Source organism: Taudactylus pleione, unplaced genomic scaffold (assembly GCF_031769625.1).
Source record: "Taudactylus pleione unplaced genomic scaffold, aTauple2 ptg000329l, whole genome shotgun sequence".
Classification (NCBI taxonomy): Eukaryota; Metazoa; Chordata; class Amphibia; order Anura; family Myobatrachidae; genus Taudactylus; species Taudactylus pleione.
The window spans coordinates 4134333-4154803 of record NW_028284730.1 but is presented as its reverse complement, the minus strand read 5'-3'; the positions used below and the strand labels follow the sequence as shown (position 1 = coordinate 4154803).

At 46.5% G+C, this 20471-nt stretch overlaps 1 protein-coding gene across 1 annotated transcript; it reads right to left on the bottom strand.

The window, feature by feature from the left end:
- Positions 1-635: 635 nt before the first annotated feature.
- Positions 636-19838, bottom strand: DDX56 (DEAD-box helicase 56). The gene is made up of 14 exons (XM_088443205.1): positions 19702-19838; positions 16635-16796; positions 15635-15789; positions 15376-15546; positions 14995-15085; positions 14119-14360; positions 7775-7909; positions 6307-6420; positions 6117-6211; positions 4073-4149; positions 3566-3655; positions 2855-2960; positions 2175-2269; positions 636-944 (listed from the first exon to the last, which is right to left on the bottom strand). The coding sequence occupies exons 1-14, from the start codon at positions 19750-19752 to the stop codon at positions 855-857; spliced, it is 1674 nt and encodes a 557-aa protein (XP_088299331.1). The 5' UTR covers positions 19753-19838; the 3' UTR covers positions 636-854.
- Positions 19839-20471: the final 633 nt, after the last annotated feature.

Below are 20471 nucleotides of genomic sequence, written 5' to 3'. Positions count from 1 at the left end.
TCAAGTACATTGGATGTGATATCCTTTAACAAATAAATATTAAAGGTTATGTTTTAAGACATGTAACAATACTCACTAAATATTGACAGAGCATATTTGTGATAACCCTGGAGTGCTCCTATAATTCTCATTCTTTTCAGTGTATTATGAGGATTTAATGATTTAGGTGGCACCACACACTGCTACAAATGGCATAAGTAAATATTGAAGCCATAAATATCAGTATCCCAATACATTATTAATAGGGAAAAGGAGTTTCTGAATTAATAACGATTACTTGTCAGTGCAGGACAATTTTCTTGCTTGAAGTGATTGCCTCTAAAGGTTGTGCAATAGATAAGGGTCCCATCATTTGTGTCCATGCCATTTTCGTTTTATTATTTAAAATATTCTGCTAATGATGGCTAACAATTACTTTTATCACTTTCATTCTGTCAGAAAAAAATATGTGGGTTCTTTTTTTCTTTCGTGGAAGGGTACCAACAGGTTCGTCCACGTCTGTATACTATACTGTATATACTTCTGAATGTTCTTACAGCTGTATAATAGACGACAACTTGAATTTTAGGGATGGCTAAAGGCACCAAAAATTGTATATTTAGGAATGACATTACTAAGCAGAGGGAGAAGTCACAGAAAATTATATATATATTTATTTACAAGGCACTTTACAAAGTGATACTAAAATCTTCTTTGTCCGGCACTTTAGGGTGTTCTTCGGCCAGAACAAAAACCATGTACCCCATACAATAATGAGCGCACTCAGGGGTTTTACATCCGAGTACAGACAGAAGTCCTGCAACAAGTCCTGTATCTCATCCACCATTCTGATGGCCGACGATGGGGGAGTTTACTCAGGACTGCCCTGTGCCTTTCTTGGTGGCCGCCTTTCTGTTCCCCTTTGCGTGTTTGAAGGTTCGCAGCGGGTTCTGTGTCTTCTTGAACTGTGAGATGCAAAGAAAAGAGATTTTAAAGATTACAAAAAAGCCCTCATTTTAAGCAACTGCAGTTGTCCCAAATCTTAGTTCTCATTAGTAATGGGCGCACCCACAGCAGGTAATTGTCAGACACACTAAGCAAGTGGCTGTGATTTCATAAAGGAGTAGAATATCTATCACAAGCAACACTGGCACAATGTACTTTGGTGATAGTATGTATACTGCGCCACCTAGTGGTTGGACGACAACAAATTACATGCAAAGACATTCTAATTATTTCCAATGAACTGCAAGATGGAATCTATTAGAGCAGTGGTTCTCAAACTCTGTCTTCAGGACCCCACACAGTTCATGTTTTCCAGGTCACCCAAGCAGGTGCACAAGTGTATTTATTACTGGCTGACACATTTTAAAAGAGCCAGAGGTGGAGCTAATTATTTCACTTGTGATTCTGTGAGATCTGCAAAACTTGCACTGTTTGGGGTCCCGAGGACAGAGTTTGAGAACCTGTGTATTAGAGTGTAAACAAAAATCTCTTTGTGACGATACATCCAATTAATCGTGGAAGGTGTTAACAACTGTGTAAACAGACCTGACCAAATTTCCCCTGCTGGGATGTGTCTATATAAATAGGTTTATTTCTTAGCCTAATGTCATGATTGTTCTGTGTTCAGGTGCAGAGACACCCAGTTATTTATTCTCAATCTAACCCACTGGACCCCAACAAGACGTAGACAGCCATTATTTAAGGTGGGAATATTTGGAAGAGAGATGAAAGGGGGCCATTGGCAAAGCCTCGTTCCTTCTACTTCCTGCCATTACACCATGGCAATTGGTTATTCATTGTAGGCCCCAATAACTAATGACTGTGTTGGCTAGCCCCACCCACTTACAACTGAAGGCCATAACAACTAATGACTGAGGTGGCCCCATCCACTTACAACTAGCTTATAAACATTGAAGCAATGAAAAAAAACAAAAAACAAACAAAAAAAAACACCTCTAAATATGTTTTTTCTACATCTGAATGTAGTCATAAAACAGTTCTGGGTTATTTCCATGGTTTCCATATTAATTGTTCATGAAAACCTGGTAAAATATATGTTTTTCCTAAGTTCATGCCCTTGGAACATAACCAGATCAAATAAACGATCTCCCCTATTATAGCTACACACAAGATGGATGTAATGGTCACATGACTAGGGAGAGTGCCTGTGAGAAAAGTTACGCTCCCACCTTTTTAGCTGGGGCTTTGGAGGGTCCCGGCTGCATTCTCCTCCTTTTTCTTTTCCTCATCAGAGGGTCCACGATGGAGCGTAGGGAAGGTGGGACTGTGTGAGGCAGAAACAGTCACATCACAGCGCATGAGGAGGAGGTGGTGGTTTTAGGCAAGAATATCATTTAATACAAATAAAAACAATGATACAATGAAACAGGAAGTGGCAGCGTTGGGGATTGAACCAATATTCATGAGAATGCACCTTACAAATTCACCAGTGACATCTGGGAGGCTCCCAATTCTATATATAGACCGGTGCACGCTACAGGTGCTTTATACCTCAGTGATGTCCCCATGTCCTACAGAACCGAATACTGTAAGCCAGTCTATCACCTCCATATAAAACCACATTGGGGTGGGGGGAAAACTGGTGCATTATCTAGAATCTGCAACCCATGGCAACCAGATGTCTCCTCTGAATGATACTAGAGGAACTACAACCTGATTGGGGTAAAGCACCTTTTGCAGTTACATGTACACCAGTTTCCATGGGTGAACCCTCTATGGTGCACTGATGCAAATTCAAGATGCTTTGCTCTACATATCAAGTAAATAACATAAATTAGGCCACTGTGCTTAAACCCGAAGGTTCGTGAATGGGGACTATAAGTAGCACATAATAGAAGCCCGCACATACTCAGATAGTCAGGAACATTTTTCAGGTGAGGCTTGACTACTGCAGGGTGTAGTGCTTTATCATGCCGTAGGAGATTAAAGTCCCGGGGGTTGTCCTCGAAATATGTCTGCAGGAAAAGGGAGACAGGAGTTAGACGAAAATAAACCAAAGCTATGCAATACCTGGGAACCTGGAATCCCTGCCAGCATTGTGTATATACTGTACCAGGAGTTAGGTCATGTGATTGTGTGGATCTGTAAGTCTGTATTATGCATTTATAGGAAGTTACCAACCACACTGGACAGCACAAGATCATAGGAAGTGTGTGAAAGCTGTGTGACCGCTCACACGAATACAATGGGTCGGCTGAGGTACACAAACATGGAGCTGTTCCATCTCGCATCACTCACTGTGTTCTGCTGATAAAAGGAGAGTGGTGCCAGCATTGCAGGAGGAAGCAGGTGTAATGTGCTGCTGTGTAAGGTCAGAGTGACTGAGTCAGGACTTACAGCCGTGAGTCACCAGGTAAACTCAGCTGCTCCCTGTGCACAGGACGTACAGAGGTGTCTGACCAGAGGCTCCTACATCCGTGTGATGTACAGGAATAGGTCAGTGTATATGCTGCCTCCCATTGCACAGCTCCATTGATAAATACAGAACTGGTGTCTGAGGTGGTAAATTGGGCAGACAGAAGATGTGTGCAGGGGTGGGACACTAAAAGGTGGTCCTGACCTTTAGTTTCTCAGAGTTCAGCAATTCTTCCTTTATCTCCTTTAGACGTGCCTCCTTTATGGCTTGCTTGGTCACTGACCTCATTGCATCCTATGGGAGAGACATCGCATGAACAAACCAAATCTCCTAATGCAGTCACTTAACTCCTACGTGGTACATGTGACTACAGCTGTACACTATAGTGGTGTAACTTCCATCCCCTGTCCTGCATATACAGTGGGAGAAGTGACAGGCTCAAAAGGAGGAGTCCCTGCCAGATATTACTGGTAATAAATGGCTTATTTTTGCTTGCAATGTACCATATTATTCAGAAATGTGCACAAAGGGACCTTGTGCTCAACTGAATCTGCCCCAATGACTACAATATAAAGGGAGATTCTCCATTACACAACAGTATTCCCTAAAGTACCTGTGTTATTAACATTGTTTGATTTCCACCTAAACAAGCCCCACAGAACCGGAGTATGTTATGTTCTATAGATGATCCTTGTTTTCGGTCATACTCACCCTACAGCGGTAACGGAACCCTTCCACCTCCTCCATGCGGAACCTGTAGGAGCTGAGTACACACTCCTGAGAGGCACCTGTCGAAGGAACAATAAGGAGAAGGGATTATGTGATGGGATCCGAGGTTAGGGAACAGGCCTCATTTTAAAGCGGCAATCTGTTAGAAGGCTGGTTTTGCCTTATAACTGATTGCCTCTTTAAATTTAGTGGCAAACTCCCCAAAATCACGCTGGTTCCCTAATCTCAAAACCTATTACATAGCCCCCATTTTGTAAATGCTATATGTTTCTTTATGTGAGCACTCAAGATATAGGTAAAATATTTATCAAATCTTGGAGACAGATAGTTGTTCATAGCAACCAATCAGCTTCATGTAAAAGGAGTTAGAAGATGATTGGTTGCTATGGGCCATGTCTCCACTTTCTCTCTAAGGCCCGTATTCAATTTGAGGCGAAAAGCCGGAATCCGCGGAAAAGTTTCACAGATGACGTCATTTCGCCAGGCGGAAAAGTATCGCCATATTCAATTTGGAAGACTTTCCGCCTAGGTGGAAAGTCAATGCAATGTAATAGGCGGTAAAGTTTCGCCTATGAATAGCAGGCGGAAAAAAGTGCAGAATTGGGGTTTTGGAGTGCAACGTTGCGGGAACCCCCGTGCAGCCTTCAGACAGTCCCACAAAGGTAAACTGCGTCAAAAAAAAACAAAACACTAAAGAACACCCCAAAAAAATCACTGAATTTGGGTCCAAAAAAAAAAATAAAAATGTTGGGGGACAAAGTTAAAAACTAGCAAACTAGACTCTGGGGGGTCCCCAAGTATGCCCCATGTGTTTTTTCATTGCAGGTGTTTGCGGCAGGTGGATTTTTCACGATTTTTTAAACAACTTTAGCAACTCTAAAATATGTTGACCCCCATTTTCAAGTACCCTAATTTGCTGGGATAAGTTATTTTCTGCAAAAAAAACTCCTGAATACTATTCTGCACCACTTATACAAAAACGCTATTTAGCAGCTATTGAGCCCGTTTAAAAACACCAAATACCTTCAGCAAGCCAAATCGGGGGGTACCATAGCTATCTCCCATATCAGAGCATCTTTTGGGGGGTGTCAGGCTGATTTCCCCAAATCTGACAGGATTTTCCGCTTGTTTAAGTTTCGCCGGGTCCCGTTTTCGTGCACTTTCAAATTGAATGCGGGCATGCGCGCGATACTTTTCCGCTTGCAAAACACGTGATGTAGGCAAAAAGTCTGGGAGGCAGAAAAGTATTGCGGGTCCACTCAAATTTAATATGGTCCTTGGGTTTAATAATTATCCTCCATAATCTTAATTAACAGGCTGCCTGTTTGTTCACAATTCAGAGCTAATACTAACACCTGTACAATCTGTCTCAATTGAGGATTTTGCAAGGGTCCAGGATAAAATATAAATTGCAGAAAGTTGTAAAATTAACAAAGTCTAAAAGCATCCTAAATTAGAAGTAATGTAAGAAGGTGAGGGGTGCCTACAAGAAAACTTTAAATTAGGGATGTGCAGGCTCGGATAGGTTCGAGTTTGCACGTGGAGTTCGGATTTTTCCCTCCAAAAAAACGGAACTCAGAACGAGGCAAAACGTCATCTTACATGGACGAACATCATCATTCCTGGTCTTTTGTCCAGGAATGATGATGTTCGTCCATGTAAGATGACGTTTTGCCTCGTTCAGAGTTCCGTTTTTTTGGAGGGAAAAATCCGAACTCCACGTGCAAACTCGAACCTATCCGAGCCTGCACATCCCTACTTTAAATAAACCATTGTGTTAAACTATTGCATTATAATTGCGATTAATGGGAAGAGATTTCTTCAGAGTAAACTTCCTCTTGGCATAAGATATATAATAATAATAATCAGTAAAGGCTGCACATTACCTAAATGGGAAATTTAGTGTAGACGTAAAGTTGCAAAATTGGCTTTTTCATTATGGGTTAAGTGTGAAGACAAGAGAACTGGAACTGTACACTAAGATAGACAAAATAATTATTCCCGTTTGTGCACGCATCATACTAACCTCCACCTAGTGCCTCCTCTATGTCGGTCAGCAGGGGGAGCTCTATGTGTGCCACGAATGTAAGAACCACACCTGGGTTATTAGCACGGGCTGTCCTGAAATGAGAAGGATTAGTGAGACAAGGGAAAGAGAAAGGTAGGAGGAATAGGAGATACAGCTTACATAGGCAACTGGCCTCCCTTAGACATACCTTCCAGCACGGTGAATATAGGAATCAACTGACTGCGGGAAGTCAAAGTTTAATACAGTAGAAACGTTTTGGAAGTCTATTCCCCGGGACACGCCGTATTCACTGTCCTGACCTCTGAAAAGAAAGTAAGTTGCTGAGCAAGTGAAGAACGATGTGTACAGGACCACTAAACTTAATATACAAGTTAGCTATTATTAATCAGCTACTGACAACATTTACTATTATATGACCAAAACACCTAATAGGAGACAGTATCCCAGACTTCATGTCAGTAATCCCACTTAATTGGATGAACAATCAGACATTTCTAGCCATAGTGGGGAGAACATGAGGGATTAAAAAAAAAAAAAAAAAAAAAAGATTGCGGCACATGTTTGATACGAATAAAAACTTAATCTAGGTAAGGTATGGCAGCTGCATGGCAGGCTCAAGGTTAGATGCAGTGTGAGAATAGGTACAGCAGAGAGGAGGGCAGGACAGGATAGAGGTGGCATGTATAACGTGTGCAGTGTGAGAATAGGTACAGCAGAGAGGAGGGCAGGACAGGATAGAGGCGGCATGTAACACACATGAAGTGTGAGATTAGGAACAGCGGAGAGGAGGGCAGGACAGGATAGAGGCGGCATGTAACACACATGAAGTGTGAGATTAGGAACAGCAGAGAGGACGGCAGGACAGGATAGAGATGGCATGTATAACGTGTGCAGTGTGAGAATAGGAACAGCAGAGAGGAGGGCAGGACAGGGTAGAGGTGGTATGTATAACATATGTGCAGTGTGAGAACAGGAACAGCAGAGAGGAGGGCAGGACAGGATAGAGGTGGCATGTATAACGTGTGCAGTGTGAGAACAGGAACAGCAGAGAGGAGGGCAGGACAGGGTAGAGGTGGTATGTATAACATATGTGCAGTGTGAGAACAGGAACAGCAGAGAGGAGGGCAGGACAGGATAGAGGTGGTATGTATAACATATGTGCAGTGTGAGAATAGGAACAGCAGAGAGGAGGGCAGGACAGGATAGAGGTGGCATGTATAACGTGTGCAGTGTGAGAATAGGAACAGCAGAGAGGAGGGCAGGACAGGATAGAGGTGGCATGTATAACGTGTGCAGTGTGAGAATAGGAACAGCAGAGAGGAGGGCAGGACAGGATAGAGGCGGCATGTAACACACATGAAGTGTGAGATTAGGAACAGCGGAGAGGAGGGCAGGACAGGATAGAGATGGCATGTATAACGTGTGCAGTGTGAGAATAGGAACAGCAGAGAGGAGGGCAGGACAGGATAGAGGTGGCATGTATAACGTGTAGTGTAATAAAAACAGTGGAAAGGATTGCAGGACAGGATAGAGGTGGCATGTAGCACACGTGTAGTGTGAGAACAGGAACAGGACAGCAGGATAGGACAGGAGTGGGATCTATCATAGCACTGACTGAAAAGCACAATGTAAATTATATAGGATTAAGCTCTCACTTTACTCCTCTTCCTCCCTTTTTCTTGCCAGCCGACTTCTTTCCCTTCTTTTCCGTGGGGTCAGATAATGATTGTTCATCCGTTGCAATAATGTAATCATAGAAGCCCTGGTTAAACTGGGCAATGATGTGACACCTGCAGGACAAAAACATTCATTGACATTACACCACCAAAATGTAGAAAGAGACTCTGCCAGCCACCTAGAACCTCATTAAATAGTCTAGAATTAAATAGTTTCATCCAAAAATGAAAATTCCATTTCAGGTGGTGTCATTTGAGTAAACGTTGGACGCACTCAGGGCCGAATTAGCAATGGGGTGGATGGGACTACAGCTTAAAGTCATCACATAAAAAACAAGAGATATGGTAAGAACTTACCTTTGTTATCTCTGTTTCTACTAAGTCCATAGGGTCCACAGGGTTGACTTTGGGGGTATAGCTGGATCTGGATCCACGGGCACCACGCAGTTAAAGCTTTGCTGCTCCCAGGATGCACTTGGGTCCGTCCTCCTCTATACTTCGCCCCTGAGCCACAGGCACCTCAGTTGGTAAGCAGCCAAGGCCGGAGGAGGAGACTAAACAGAGAGAAGGAAGACTGGAACACAAGAAACCATACTCACAGAAATGGGAGACGGAAAACCGGTGACCAGCCACACAGCCCATATGAAGCCAGGTGCGTCAGGGCAGGCGCCCTGTGGACCCTATGGACTTCGTAGAAACAGAGATAACAAAGGTAAGTTCTTACCATATCTCTTGTTTTCTACTTCAGGGTCCATAGGGGGTCCACAGGGTTGACCTTGGGGATGTCCCAAAGCAGTTCAACTAAGGGCGGGGACGCTCCTGTGCTGAAAGGAGTACCCGGCGCCCAAAGGATGCATCCTGAGAGACGAAGGTGTCAAACGCATAAAACCTCAAAAACGTCTGAATTGAAGACCAAGTGGTCGCCTTACACAGCTGAACAGACGAGGCGCCACGTCTAGCAGCCCAAGAGGGACCCACAGAACGAGTGGTGTGAGCCTTAACAGAGGCTGGCACAGGTAAACCCTCCTGTGCATAAGCCTCACAAATAACATAACAAAGCCAACGGGCCAACGTTTGTTTGTTGGCAGGCCAACCCCTCTTGTGAAAACCAAAGAGGACAAACAATGAATCAGACTTCCTAACTGAAGCAGTCCGGTCCACATAGATTCTAGGCGCCCGGACTACATCTAAGGAAGCCTCACCAGCAGAAAGATCAGGTGACTGAAAAGCTGGCACAACAAGTTCCTGATTGATGTGGAACTTTGAGACCACTTTAGGCAAAAACTCAGGACGAGTGCGGAGCACCGCTCTGTCCTGGTGAAAAATCAGAAAAGGAGGGCGACAGGAAAGCGCCCCCAATTCTGACACCCTCCTGGCAGAAGCAATTGCCAGGAGAAAAACGGTCTTAAACGTCAGCCACTTGAGTTCCACTGACTCAAGAGGCTCAAAAGGAGGACCCTGCAGAACCCGTAGCACCACCGCCAAGTCCCAAGGAGCCACAGGAGGCACGAAGGGAGGCTGGATCCTGAGAACACCTTGGAAAAAGGTGTGAACATCTGGCAGTGTAGCAATCCGTCGTTGGAACCACACGGACAAAGCGGACACATGAACCTTCAGAAAGGCAAGGCGTAAACCGAGGTCCAAACCTGATTGAAGAAATTCCAAGATTCTGGAAACTCGGAACACCTGAGGATCATAGCTTCTGGACTCACACCACTGAAAGTAAGTGCGCCACATCCTGTGGTAAATCCGTGCAGAAGCAGGCTTGCGTGCCCTGAGCATGGTACCAATAACCGAACTGGAGAAGCCCAGAGACCTCAAGACGGCTGTCTCAAGAGCCACGCCGTCAAAGACAGCCGACCCAGATCCGGGTAAAGGCAGAGCCCTTGAGACAACAGGTCCCAACGCTGAGGAAGAAGGTACGGAGCGTCGATGGAGAGGCTCCTCAGATCGGAGTACCAAGGATGTCTGGGCCACGCCGAAGCCACCCGCACGAGCGTGCCGCTGTCCTGCTTGAATTTCCGCAGGACCCGAGGAAGCAGGGATATCGGAGGAAACAGATACGCCAGGTGAAACGTCCATGTCACCGACAGCGCATCTACCAGACATGCGCCTGCGTCTCTTGTCCTTGACCCGTAAACAGGCAACTTGTGATTGTGACGGGAGGCCATCAAGTCCAGCTCCGGCAGCCCCCATCTGTCCACGAGTAGCTGAAACACCTCTGCGTGAAGCGACCATTCCCCGGGATGTACGTCGTGACGGCTGAGGAAGTCCGCCTCCCAATTGAGGACTCCGGGGATGAAGACCGCCGAGATCTCTGGAATGCGAGACACCTCCGACATCGCTGCCCAACTGCGAGTTCCTCCTTGGTGGTTGATATATGCCACTGCGTATCCGCAGCTGTAGGGAGGAGACCTTCTCCGGAGTCAGGAAGATCCTTTGCTGACGAGAATCCAGCAGGGCTCCCAAATGAACCATACGCTGTGATGGAATCAGGGAGGACTTTCTCCAATTTATCAACCACCCGTGTGCTTGCAGGCAAGCGATCGTTAGGTGGAGATGTTGAAGCAGTACCTCCGGGGAGCTCGCCAGCAACAGGAGGTCGTCCAGATACGGCAACAGCCGTACATTCTGGTTCCGAAGATGTGCGGCCATAACCGCCATAATCTTTGTGAATACCCACGGTGCCGTGGAGAGGCCAAAGGGTAGCGCCCGGAACTGATAATGATGTTGAAGGATAGCGAACCTCAGATACCGCTGGTGCGAAGGTGCTATCGGAACATGGAGGTAGGCGTCCTGGATATCCAGGGACACCATGTAATCCCCAGGTTCCATCGCCAGAATGATGGAACGTAACGTTTCCATCCTGAATTTGGGAACTCTGAGGAATTTGTTCATAGACTTCAAATTGAAGATAGGGCGATGAGAACCATTGGGTTTCTGCACCAGAAACAGAGAAGAATAGTACCCCGTCCCTCGTTGTAATTGAGGAACGGGAACAATGACCCCTGCTTTCAGCAAGGACTCTATAGCTTCCTGAATCTGTAAATTCTTGGTCATGTCCTGAGAAGGACTCGTGCAGAAAAACTGGTGGGGTGGTCTGTGCCGAAAAGACAGGGCTACCCCTGGGAGACCACTTCTCGAACCCAGGCATCCGTGGTGGTATTGTGCCAGCACTGGGCAAAATAGAAGAAGTCGGCCTCCCACTCTGGGGTCCCCCAGAGGGAGACCCGTCCCATCAGGCAGAAGGCTTATCTTCCTGCTTGGAAGAAGGGCGCCTGGCAGTCCAAGCCTGCTTCTTTGGCTTAGAAGCGGCCTTGGTCGCCAACTGCCTCGGCAATGACTGACCTTTGGCCTTGCCCTGAACCCGAAAGGCAGAGCTCCGTACCTTGGTAGGTGCAGAAGCCGAAGGGAGGAAGGCTGATTTAGACTTAGCTAGAGTATCCACTATTTTGTCCAAGTCTGGACCAAAAAGCAACTCTCCATTAAAAGGTAAGGCCTCCAGGCCCTTTTTGGAGTCTGCGTCAACTCTCCAAGACCACAGCCACAAGGACCAACGCGCCGACACAGCTGCAGCCAACACCCTACAGGTCAGCAGGCTTGCATCCAACGATGCTTCCCCAATGTAGGAAGCCGCATCCCTCATTTGTCCTATCAACGCTCTCTGAATCTCCGGAGCATCATCCGGAAAGGTATCCTCCAAAGCGCTGGCCCAGCTCTCGATGGCCTTAGCCACCCAAGAGATGGCCATGGATGGACGGGCCACCGCCCCAGAGAGAGAGTAGATAGACTTTAAACAAGTCTCCACTTTCCTGTCCGTGGGATCCTTCAGAGAGGAGATAGACGGTAAAGGCAATGTAGCGCTTTTAATTAAGCGGGTGACATGGGAATCCACCGCAGGCGGAATTTCCCATTTCCTGCAATGAGCCTCAGGAAAAGGATAGTTAGAGGCCAACCGTTTCTGCGGTTGGAATCTCTTGCTGGGCAACTGCCAGGCCCCCGCCATATGATCAGTCAACTGGTCGGACAGGGGAAAAACAGTCGAAGCTACTTTGGCCTTTTTAAAATTAGGGTACTTCGACCTGGGAGCCGGCGCATCCTCCTCTATATGAAGGATGGCCCGCACCGCCCTAACCAATGCCGGCACATTAATGGAGGACTTCGCCTCCACCTCCTGGGCCCCGGCATCCGAGTCAGAGTATTCATGGATCTCTCAGTCATCTGAAGACACATCCGTGTCCGTGAACTGCGCCGCCAGTGAAGCCGAAACGGGTCGTTGGACACCTTTGGGGGCAAATCACAGTGCAACATCGACTGAAAAGCCGATGACGAAGCCGCCAAGCTCTGAACAGAGCTGGAAAGGACATCCACCCAGGGAGGGGTACCGTTTGAGGATACTCCTGAGAGGGTACCATCGACTGCTGCGTCACCGTGGGAGATGGCACGTATACAGGAAATCCCGCATAAGGACCCACAGTCTGAGACCCGGGAGGAGACTGCACCAGACGCGTAACACTCGGGGAACGAGGGATGGTAGGCGGGGGCAACGCCCTAGAAGGGACCGCAGTCGGGACCGCAAGCCGGTCCGCGATCGACGCCAGCACTTGTGTAAACATCACCCAAGGAGGATCCTGCGCCACCGGGGGTTTAGAGGGACCAGGTACCAGCTGGCACCGCCCGCACAGACAGTCCTGAGACAAATCCGCCCCATCAACCCCTGCCGAACAGCGTTGGCAGGAAAACAACAAAGGAGCCACGGAGCGCTCATTCTCCTCATCAGACATGACACAAAACTTTTGCAATAAAAGCGTATCACCGAAAAGAGGTGAAGCGTATAACACCCACGCACTCCCAAGTATGCAACACAAACAGCCCACAATATGGTACTGCGTAGCACACCACTGTATGTGACGGACCTCACAAATACGTAGATCTATAAGTGAGGTACACAGAAAGAACACCCCTCCCCCACACACCTGCGGGCCGTAGGAGAAGGAAAGGGATAGGTATAAGCTGACAGAAAGTAGAAATAAGTCACAGACAGGCAGCACTAGCAAAAGTCACATACCATGCAGGAAGTTATACGCACTGCACCTACAGCTACAATCAACCTCCCAGATTCCGTGTCTGGGAGGGCTATAGCGCTGCGAACACTGTCCTTTGCAGGGGGAGAGGTACGCAGGGGGACCGGTCCACTGGATACCGCCTCGGAGCTCTGCCTTGCTGCCTTGAGAAGATGGCCGCCGGAGAACTCTGAGGAGGAGTGACAGAGAGAACAGCCCAGCGACGCCAGCACGCATGAGAGAAGGCGCGCTGGGCTGAGGGGAGGAGCCGCTAAAGCAGGGAAGGCTGCCTCCCCTGGCTAGTAATAAACCCCAAGGGATGCCGGTTCCCTGCCGGTACTCACACCCTGGTGGTTCAGCGGTCACGCGGGGTATTCCTGAAGAGGGGGAGCCCGCCGCCGGTCTGTCCCCAGAGACCGGCGGCTAAAGACTGCATTTGTATCCCCCGCGTGCAGCGCTTACCTGGCCCCGTGCGTCCGGCAGCAGTCTGTGGGAGGTCCCGGAGCCACGCTAGTACTGACTCCGGGGTCCCGCTGCAATCCCCAGATCAGTACTGGCGTCACAGCGCCAGTGGGGCTGTTGGAGCGGCAGCGTGGACGTCCATATGGACAGTCTGATGCTGCCGCTCTGAAGAAGTAAAAATAAATAAATAAAATCTTCTTGTTAAAAATAAAGCTTAGGGACTGCTATGCAGCCCCACTGCCCAGGGTGACTCGACTCCGGCCGGGCACCAACTAAAACCGAGGTGCCTGTGGCTCGGGGGCGGGGTATGGAGGAGAACGGACCCAAGTGCATCCTGGGAGCAGCAAAGCTTTAACTGCGTGGTGCCTGTGGATCCAGATCCAGCTATACCCCCAAGGTCAACCCTGTGGACCCCCTATGGACCCTGAAGTAGAAAGAGGCCCATAATCATGACAGCATAATGACCAGCTGTCCACATGGTGGACCATAAATCATGTGTATTAAAATTTTTCACTCTCAAAATGGTGCATTTTTTTTTTACTATTCTGTATTTAGAAAGACATTGGGCTGATAGTGTAGGTGTGTACACGCCCACATGACTCTGGCCACACCCACACAGCGCTGGTCATGCCTCCTCCCCTTCTCACAATAAACCCATGAATCATTTTCAGCCCAGGTCCATGTGGCCCTTAAACTGCATGCACTAGGGCCAATATGCTAATCTGACACACAAATGTACCATATAAAGCCTTTTTAATAATCCTGAGAAAAGAGCGTGCAGCAGCATACAGGTCTCACCTAGACTGCACAGGCAGCTCTGAGTTTAGCACACAGGCCGGGATACTAAACTGCTCCAGGAAGAGTTTCAGCCGATAACTCCTCTCCACATTATTCACAAATACGATGGTTTTGCCACGGACTAGGGAGAGTTTAAGCAACGTATACAGCAAAAGAAATTTGTCTTCCTCCTCACACTGAATCTGATACTGCGTGAGCTGAGAGCTGTCCGGCAACTGTGACTCCTCCAGCTTCAGTGTGACCTGGGGGAGGAGAGGAACACGGTGACTGAAAACCAGTCATGACGCTTCTAGTCACTCACAGAGTATAGCACATGTACACCCCAGCACATCTCATTTACTAGCTTCTATAGAAGGGATGTTTAGACTGCAGAACGAGAAAAAAAATAATCAGCACTAACTCATCTAAGAGAGGGACATACAGCACCAGATGACATCTAGGGGAATATTTAGTGAAGGTTGATTTAAAATCGATTTTGTTTCTGGGGCTAAATTACACATTTACTAACACTTTAAAAAAAACAACAAAAAAAAAAAAACTCAAAAATGATTTGCTAGCAAATGTGTGATTTGGCCCCAGAAACACAACATCGATTAAAATCGACCTTTAATAAATATACCCTCGTGTCCAGAGAAAGGACTATAAAAAAAAAAAAAGCTGCTCTTTTACAGGTGAGGTCATAATTCAGCCATTCCTCACGCTCTCTGTCACAGTGCTGGGATCACAGATGCAGCAAGGGGTGTTAAACACCTCCTGCTGCATTCGAATTTTAGCAAAGACGGAATTACAAAGCTGCTTGTGTGCGGCTTTGCAATTCTATCCACGGCTGAATCACCCCCACAGTTTACATTTAATTATGTACAAAATAAAACTCACTGGATTGTGCAGAACAAGCTCCTTCAGTGCCTGCACGTCCTCATTGAATGTAGCGGACATCAGGAAAGACTGGAAAATCTTGGGGAGTTGGCTAAAAGAGATAAGAAATTGGTAAACCAGATAATTCAGCCCAGCATGTACACTCTCCGTCATTGCTACAGACCAGCACTGGCTGCCAAGACCTCATTGTATCCTCTTTTCTCAAAAATGTTCTTTTTCTGTATTTTGTTTTTTGAATATAGTCTTCAGCCCACAAACACAAAGTTATGAGAAGTCTCTTTTAACAGTATGTCATACATGCTTAACGCACGGCAGCACAAAGCCAAGTAGCCCTTATATCCATTACGTCATTAAATGTTGGTCCAGATCCAATGTACTCACCATAGCAAATTCTTCAAATCTTCCTCAAACCCGAAGGAGAAAATAAGGTCGGCCTCATCAATTACCAAAGCTTGGAGGGTTTCACGAACACACAGTGTCTGCTGCTTCATGTGAACCAGTGCTCGGGATGGAGTGCCGACCACAATGTCTGGTTTCTCCATCAGGATCGGTCTAAAGGAGGCAGGTGCCCTGTTAATATACTGTATGTGCCTCAAATTCTGTGGCAGCTTGAAGTTACTGGTCCATCCATAACACTTACCTCTGAGCAGAAATGTCCGCCTGGCCAGATATGTCTGCCACTTTAACATCGCGGGCACAGTAGGTGGTCAGCTGTCGGATCATTTGGTGAACCTGGTGGCCGAGTTCCTTGGTAGGTACAAGAATCAGAACCTGGACAGCCTGCTCAGAGACAGACTGTATAAAAGAAAGAGGGGAGAGAGGTCTACATTAATACAAGCAGATAATGGACGTAGTAAGGGAAATTGTCACAGTGGTTTGCAAAATTGGAATATCAGATGGACCCACCATCACCTAATTTAGTTATCATTTCCAGGAACAATGCTTGTGTAGACAACTCTTTACAGAGTATAGGAGTTAGGGAGACCTTCTTAGTTATATACTATACATATATAGCACAGAAAGCTACAGAGAGCCATCAGCAATTACTCTATAGCTGTAGCCCAGAGGTTCCCAAAGTCCGCCATTACAGTCCACGTTTTAGGGATATCCAAGCTTGAATCCAGATGGTTAAATCAAATGGATTAAGGTACTAATTAAGTCACCTGTGCTCAAGCATGGATATCCCTAAAACGTGGACTGTAATGGCGGACTTTAGGAACCTCTGCTGTAGCCGATTACAGCAAGGACTGCAAGGGGTAACTTGTAAAGTGCTATTGTAAGCTATGCCATAAATCAGCATTTCCCAAACTCTGCCCTCAATGCACTAACAGTCCAGGGTTTAAGGATATCCATGCTTGAGCACAAATGATTAAATCAAATAAGCAGAGGCACGAATTAAGTCGTGTGTTCAAGCCTGGATAACCTTAAAACCCGAAGAGTTAGGGTGCCTTAAGGACCACTGCCAGAAACTATATACCAACTATATAGCAGAAATACAATGGTTGCATTTCATAGATCTCCTACAGATGACTATTAAGATGACTTTTTGACCCAAATCTTAAACTGAGAGAAAGCTGATAGACATTATTACATTACCTTCACCACAATGACTGAAGCACAGATCACTAAGGTACACATACCATCTTAGACTGAAGAAGATTCTGTATTATGGGAATTAAGTAAGCTGCAGTTTTCCCCGAGCCTGTCCTCGCTCGCGCCAGGAGGTCCTTGCCGTCCATGGCCAGCGGAATGGCCTTCTCCTGGATTAAGGTTGGCTTGGCCCATCCTAAATCTGCAATGGCCTAGAGAGACATCAGAACACACTTGTACAGCGTATGAAAATGTATACAGCTTATCAAAACTATGTAGAACATCATGTTGTACTTTGAACCTTTATTTAATAAACTATCAATAGTAAAGAGCGCAATCTCAAATTACAGTAAAAGTAGAGTTACTATGTTTGAGAACACTATGGGGGCAATCCTATTAGCCATAAGGGGGCGAGTTGCCATTGCAACGGTATTGCCCCCCATTGTGTATTTTTGTGCGCAGCCCTATGACGCTGCGAAAAAAAAAATCTGAGGCCAGAGGTACCGTAAATTTGGAATATATGCGCGGCTAATAGGATTGACTCCTATAAATGTGACCGGCATTCTGAAATAATACCACTGCTTACTCCAGTTTATCATTCTTTCACATTATTCAACTAAACATTTAAATGCAATATTTAGGCATATAGAGCAATAGACACACAAACAATGACCTGACCACTGCACATCACACATTAGTACATCATGTACATCCAGAAGGTGCCCACAGCACTGTACAGTGATAACATAATTACATAGGCTAACCATAACCCCAGTGATGTAACTCTAGACAGTGATGGGGTAGGGCAGTAGAGAGTAGGATAGAGGCTCACTATGACTTGTATAAACAAGTAATGATGGGTCAAAAAGGAGGAGGGAGGAGAAGTAACCAGCACGCAATGAGCCTGTGGACAGATAAGATCAGAGTCACCGTTGGGATAGATCAGGGATGGGAAACCTTTTTTCTGCTGAGGACCATTTTGATAAATACAACATTATTCGTGGGCTGGGTGCAAGGCACGCGCCCTCCATGTGACATCATACAGGGGTGGGGCCACAGTTGACACTGATTACAGCAATGCCCACACCGAGAGCTGTAAGGGCAGCGGTGTGACCGTCTGAAGCGTCCCAAGGACGCTCCAAGCGGCACTGCTGCATAGATTATGGCTGCAAGGTGCCATTCTAGGCTAGCAGAAAAAAGCTCCAAGGGCCTGACCAAATGATTCCGCAGGCCTTATATGGCCCCCAGGCCTGAGGTTCCCCATTCCTGGTATATTATGGAGACAGGAAAAAATGCAACTGATGGAAAGAACGATGGAAAGAACGTTGTACATCTGGACATGATCATAATACAGTTCTATTACACTCCATACAGAAACAGGAAACTACACCTCCCAACATGCCCGGACCACTGGACATGGTCCTAATACAATTCTACTGCACACTCTAAAGTTATACAGGTGTGTCATTGCTGTAGCCGTGCCAAACTGCCCCTCTCGGGGCACTTGGTCCAGCGAGATCCTGCTAGGGCCGGCCGTCTTTTTCCAGAAAATGCTATTTGTATATCTGTGTGCGACTGGGTCTCTCAATCAGCTGCAAAGTGCTACGATGCAGCTGCCGCAGATTTTTTTTTACCGCAAGTTCCGTTTACAGTCGCACACAGATATACAAGTGTCACATATCAAAATAATCAGCAGAGTCTTCTGGCGCGCCCTAGTCGCATCGTAACGCATTTTGGCAAAAGAGAATCCCGAGTTAGCAGAGTTGCATGGGACCTGACTGCTCCCCCACACCAAGCATATTGCGCTGCATGGCATACTGAGGCTAGATGAGCAAGGACACATCTGTTGGACTCGCACTACTCAACACGACTTGCCCACCGGATATAAGCATAGAACATTTGTGTTCACTTTAGATCCAGCGCCAGGCAGGGTGCCGGACCCAGAAAGGGACGTCTGCACGTGCCATAGGTGCCCGCGTGCATCCAAAAAGGGGGAGTGGCCATGAGAAAAGGGTGTGTGTCTTTAAGCTGCGCCACCTTTTCACCACTCTTCGGGGCATGCCCGGCACTTACGGACGAGCAGGGCTGCCCCCAAGTTCTCCTGTCTCTGTGAATAGATGCCGGGCGCATGCACAGGCGGTGATTGCTGCACCGCTAGTTTTTCCACCTTCGGGACACAGCTGCCTGCGGGTGGTGATGTCACCCGGCAGGTTGTTTTAGCGGGGCGCCGCCAAAAGGACAGGGTGCATTCTGCCCCTTTGAAATCAGGCAGGGCGCAACACCCCGCTAAAACAGTCTAGCAGGAACAATACATTTCTATTACATATTGTATATAAATATGGTGGCCTGTCTTCAATTCCCCCTTCCACCATCACAGCACTAATGTTTTTAATTGCAACAATTAAAGCTTGTAATTCTGGAAAAAACAAAAAGGTCTGCAATAAAGTTCCACGAGCACCAATAGTAAAATGACTGCTTCACCCGGTCAGTCACAGTGGCTGCACATGTGGGTGAGCTGGCTTGTAATGGCATAATAGTATTACATTAACAGAACACGTTAAATCGGATTCCGCAAGTAAAAACCTATTTGGATCCCCTTTAAGAGTTATTGAGCAATGCTATCGCCAGTGAAAACACCAATTTTCCCGACCATAGTGCTCTCTGCCACTTAATGAATGGACCACGCAGATCACTACACCAACACAACATATAGCACCGGGACAGGACCAGAACATCATTCTGTTTTTATCTCCCTGCCCATCTTGGGGACACTATATTATAGGGCCACCAGCTGTCACAGAACCTCAAGCAGCAATGTGACCGATTAACCTCTCACATGGCATGCTGGAACTTGTAGTTCTACAAATGTGGGACAGACTCAAGTTGCCCAAGCTTGCACTATATATATATATTTTTGCTGAGTGCACCATGCTGGTACTTGTAGTTCCACAGCAACTGGAGAGCAGTAGAATGTCCATATATTATCTACAATCACTGATTAATGGTTAGCAGACAGGGTATGCTGGAATCTATAGTTCCACAGCAGCTAAAATGCCTTTCCCCGCTGGAGATATATACAGCACCCATCAGCCTGAGAGACAGCCAGACGTTGCTCACCTTCAGCAGCCGGTCATCTATGCCCAGCTCATGGAAACGCAGAGCAGCCATATGCACGTGTGTAACCGAGCCAGGAGGACCACTTCTACCACAGAGACTAGGACAGGATAGACAGACCTACACCGCAGATCATAGAGCACGGAAAGCTAGCTAATATAAACTATAGAGTTCCAAGGAGGATAGATAAAAGGAATTTACCTACCCAACTACGACAGAGCCATCTAGTGGTAGATCTAGGAATGTGCGTACTCATAAAACCAGAAGTGCAATATAGCTATAGTTCACTTTCTTGTTGCCAATTGAAGTGTTAAATGATGAATCTACCAAAAGATAATAGGGGAAATGTATCAAACCTAAAGAGTGGAGAAGTTGCCATGGCAGCCAATCAACTTCTAGCTATAATTTATCTAGTACATTCTATAAAATGATTGGTAGAAGCGGATTGGTTGCTATGTGCACTTCTCCACATTTTAGAAGGCTTGATATACATATATCTCTCCCAGTGTCACATAAAAGATGACACTGATACAGAGTAGTGAATGTAGGCACAGATCTAGTGACAGTAGAGTGTATCTCAGTAGTATATATTATCCTTTATTTATAAAGCTCTTAGTACATAGCAGTGTATTGATGGTGTCAGGATATAATTAAATTACATACAATGACATAGAACAGGAGGTAAAGATGGCCCTGTCCAAATGAGCTTACAATCAACAAAGTGCAGGGAATGACTAGAGTAACAATGGCGGGGAGAGTGTGTGTGGCTGCTG

What these genes read in the sequence shown, in the direction of transcription:
- DDX56 (XM_088443205.1), bottom strand. Translation starts at nt 19,752, where the DNA reads ATGGCTGCTCTGCGTTTCCATGAGCTGGGCATAGATGACCGGCTGCTG. An exon ending in ATCTTCTTCAGTCTAAGATG is followed by an intron (nt 15,790 to 16,634) that starts GTATGTGTACCT and finishes TCTTTTATACAG; the next exon opens with TCTGTCTCTGAGCAGGCTGT. An exon ending in CCAAAGCCCCAGCTAAAAAG is followed by an intron (nt 945 to 2,174) that starts GTGGGAGCGTAA and finishes TGCATCTCACAG; the next exon opens with TTCAAGAAGACACAGAACCC.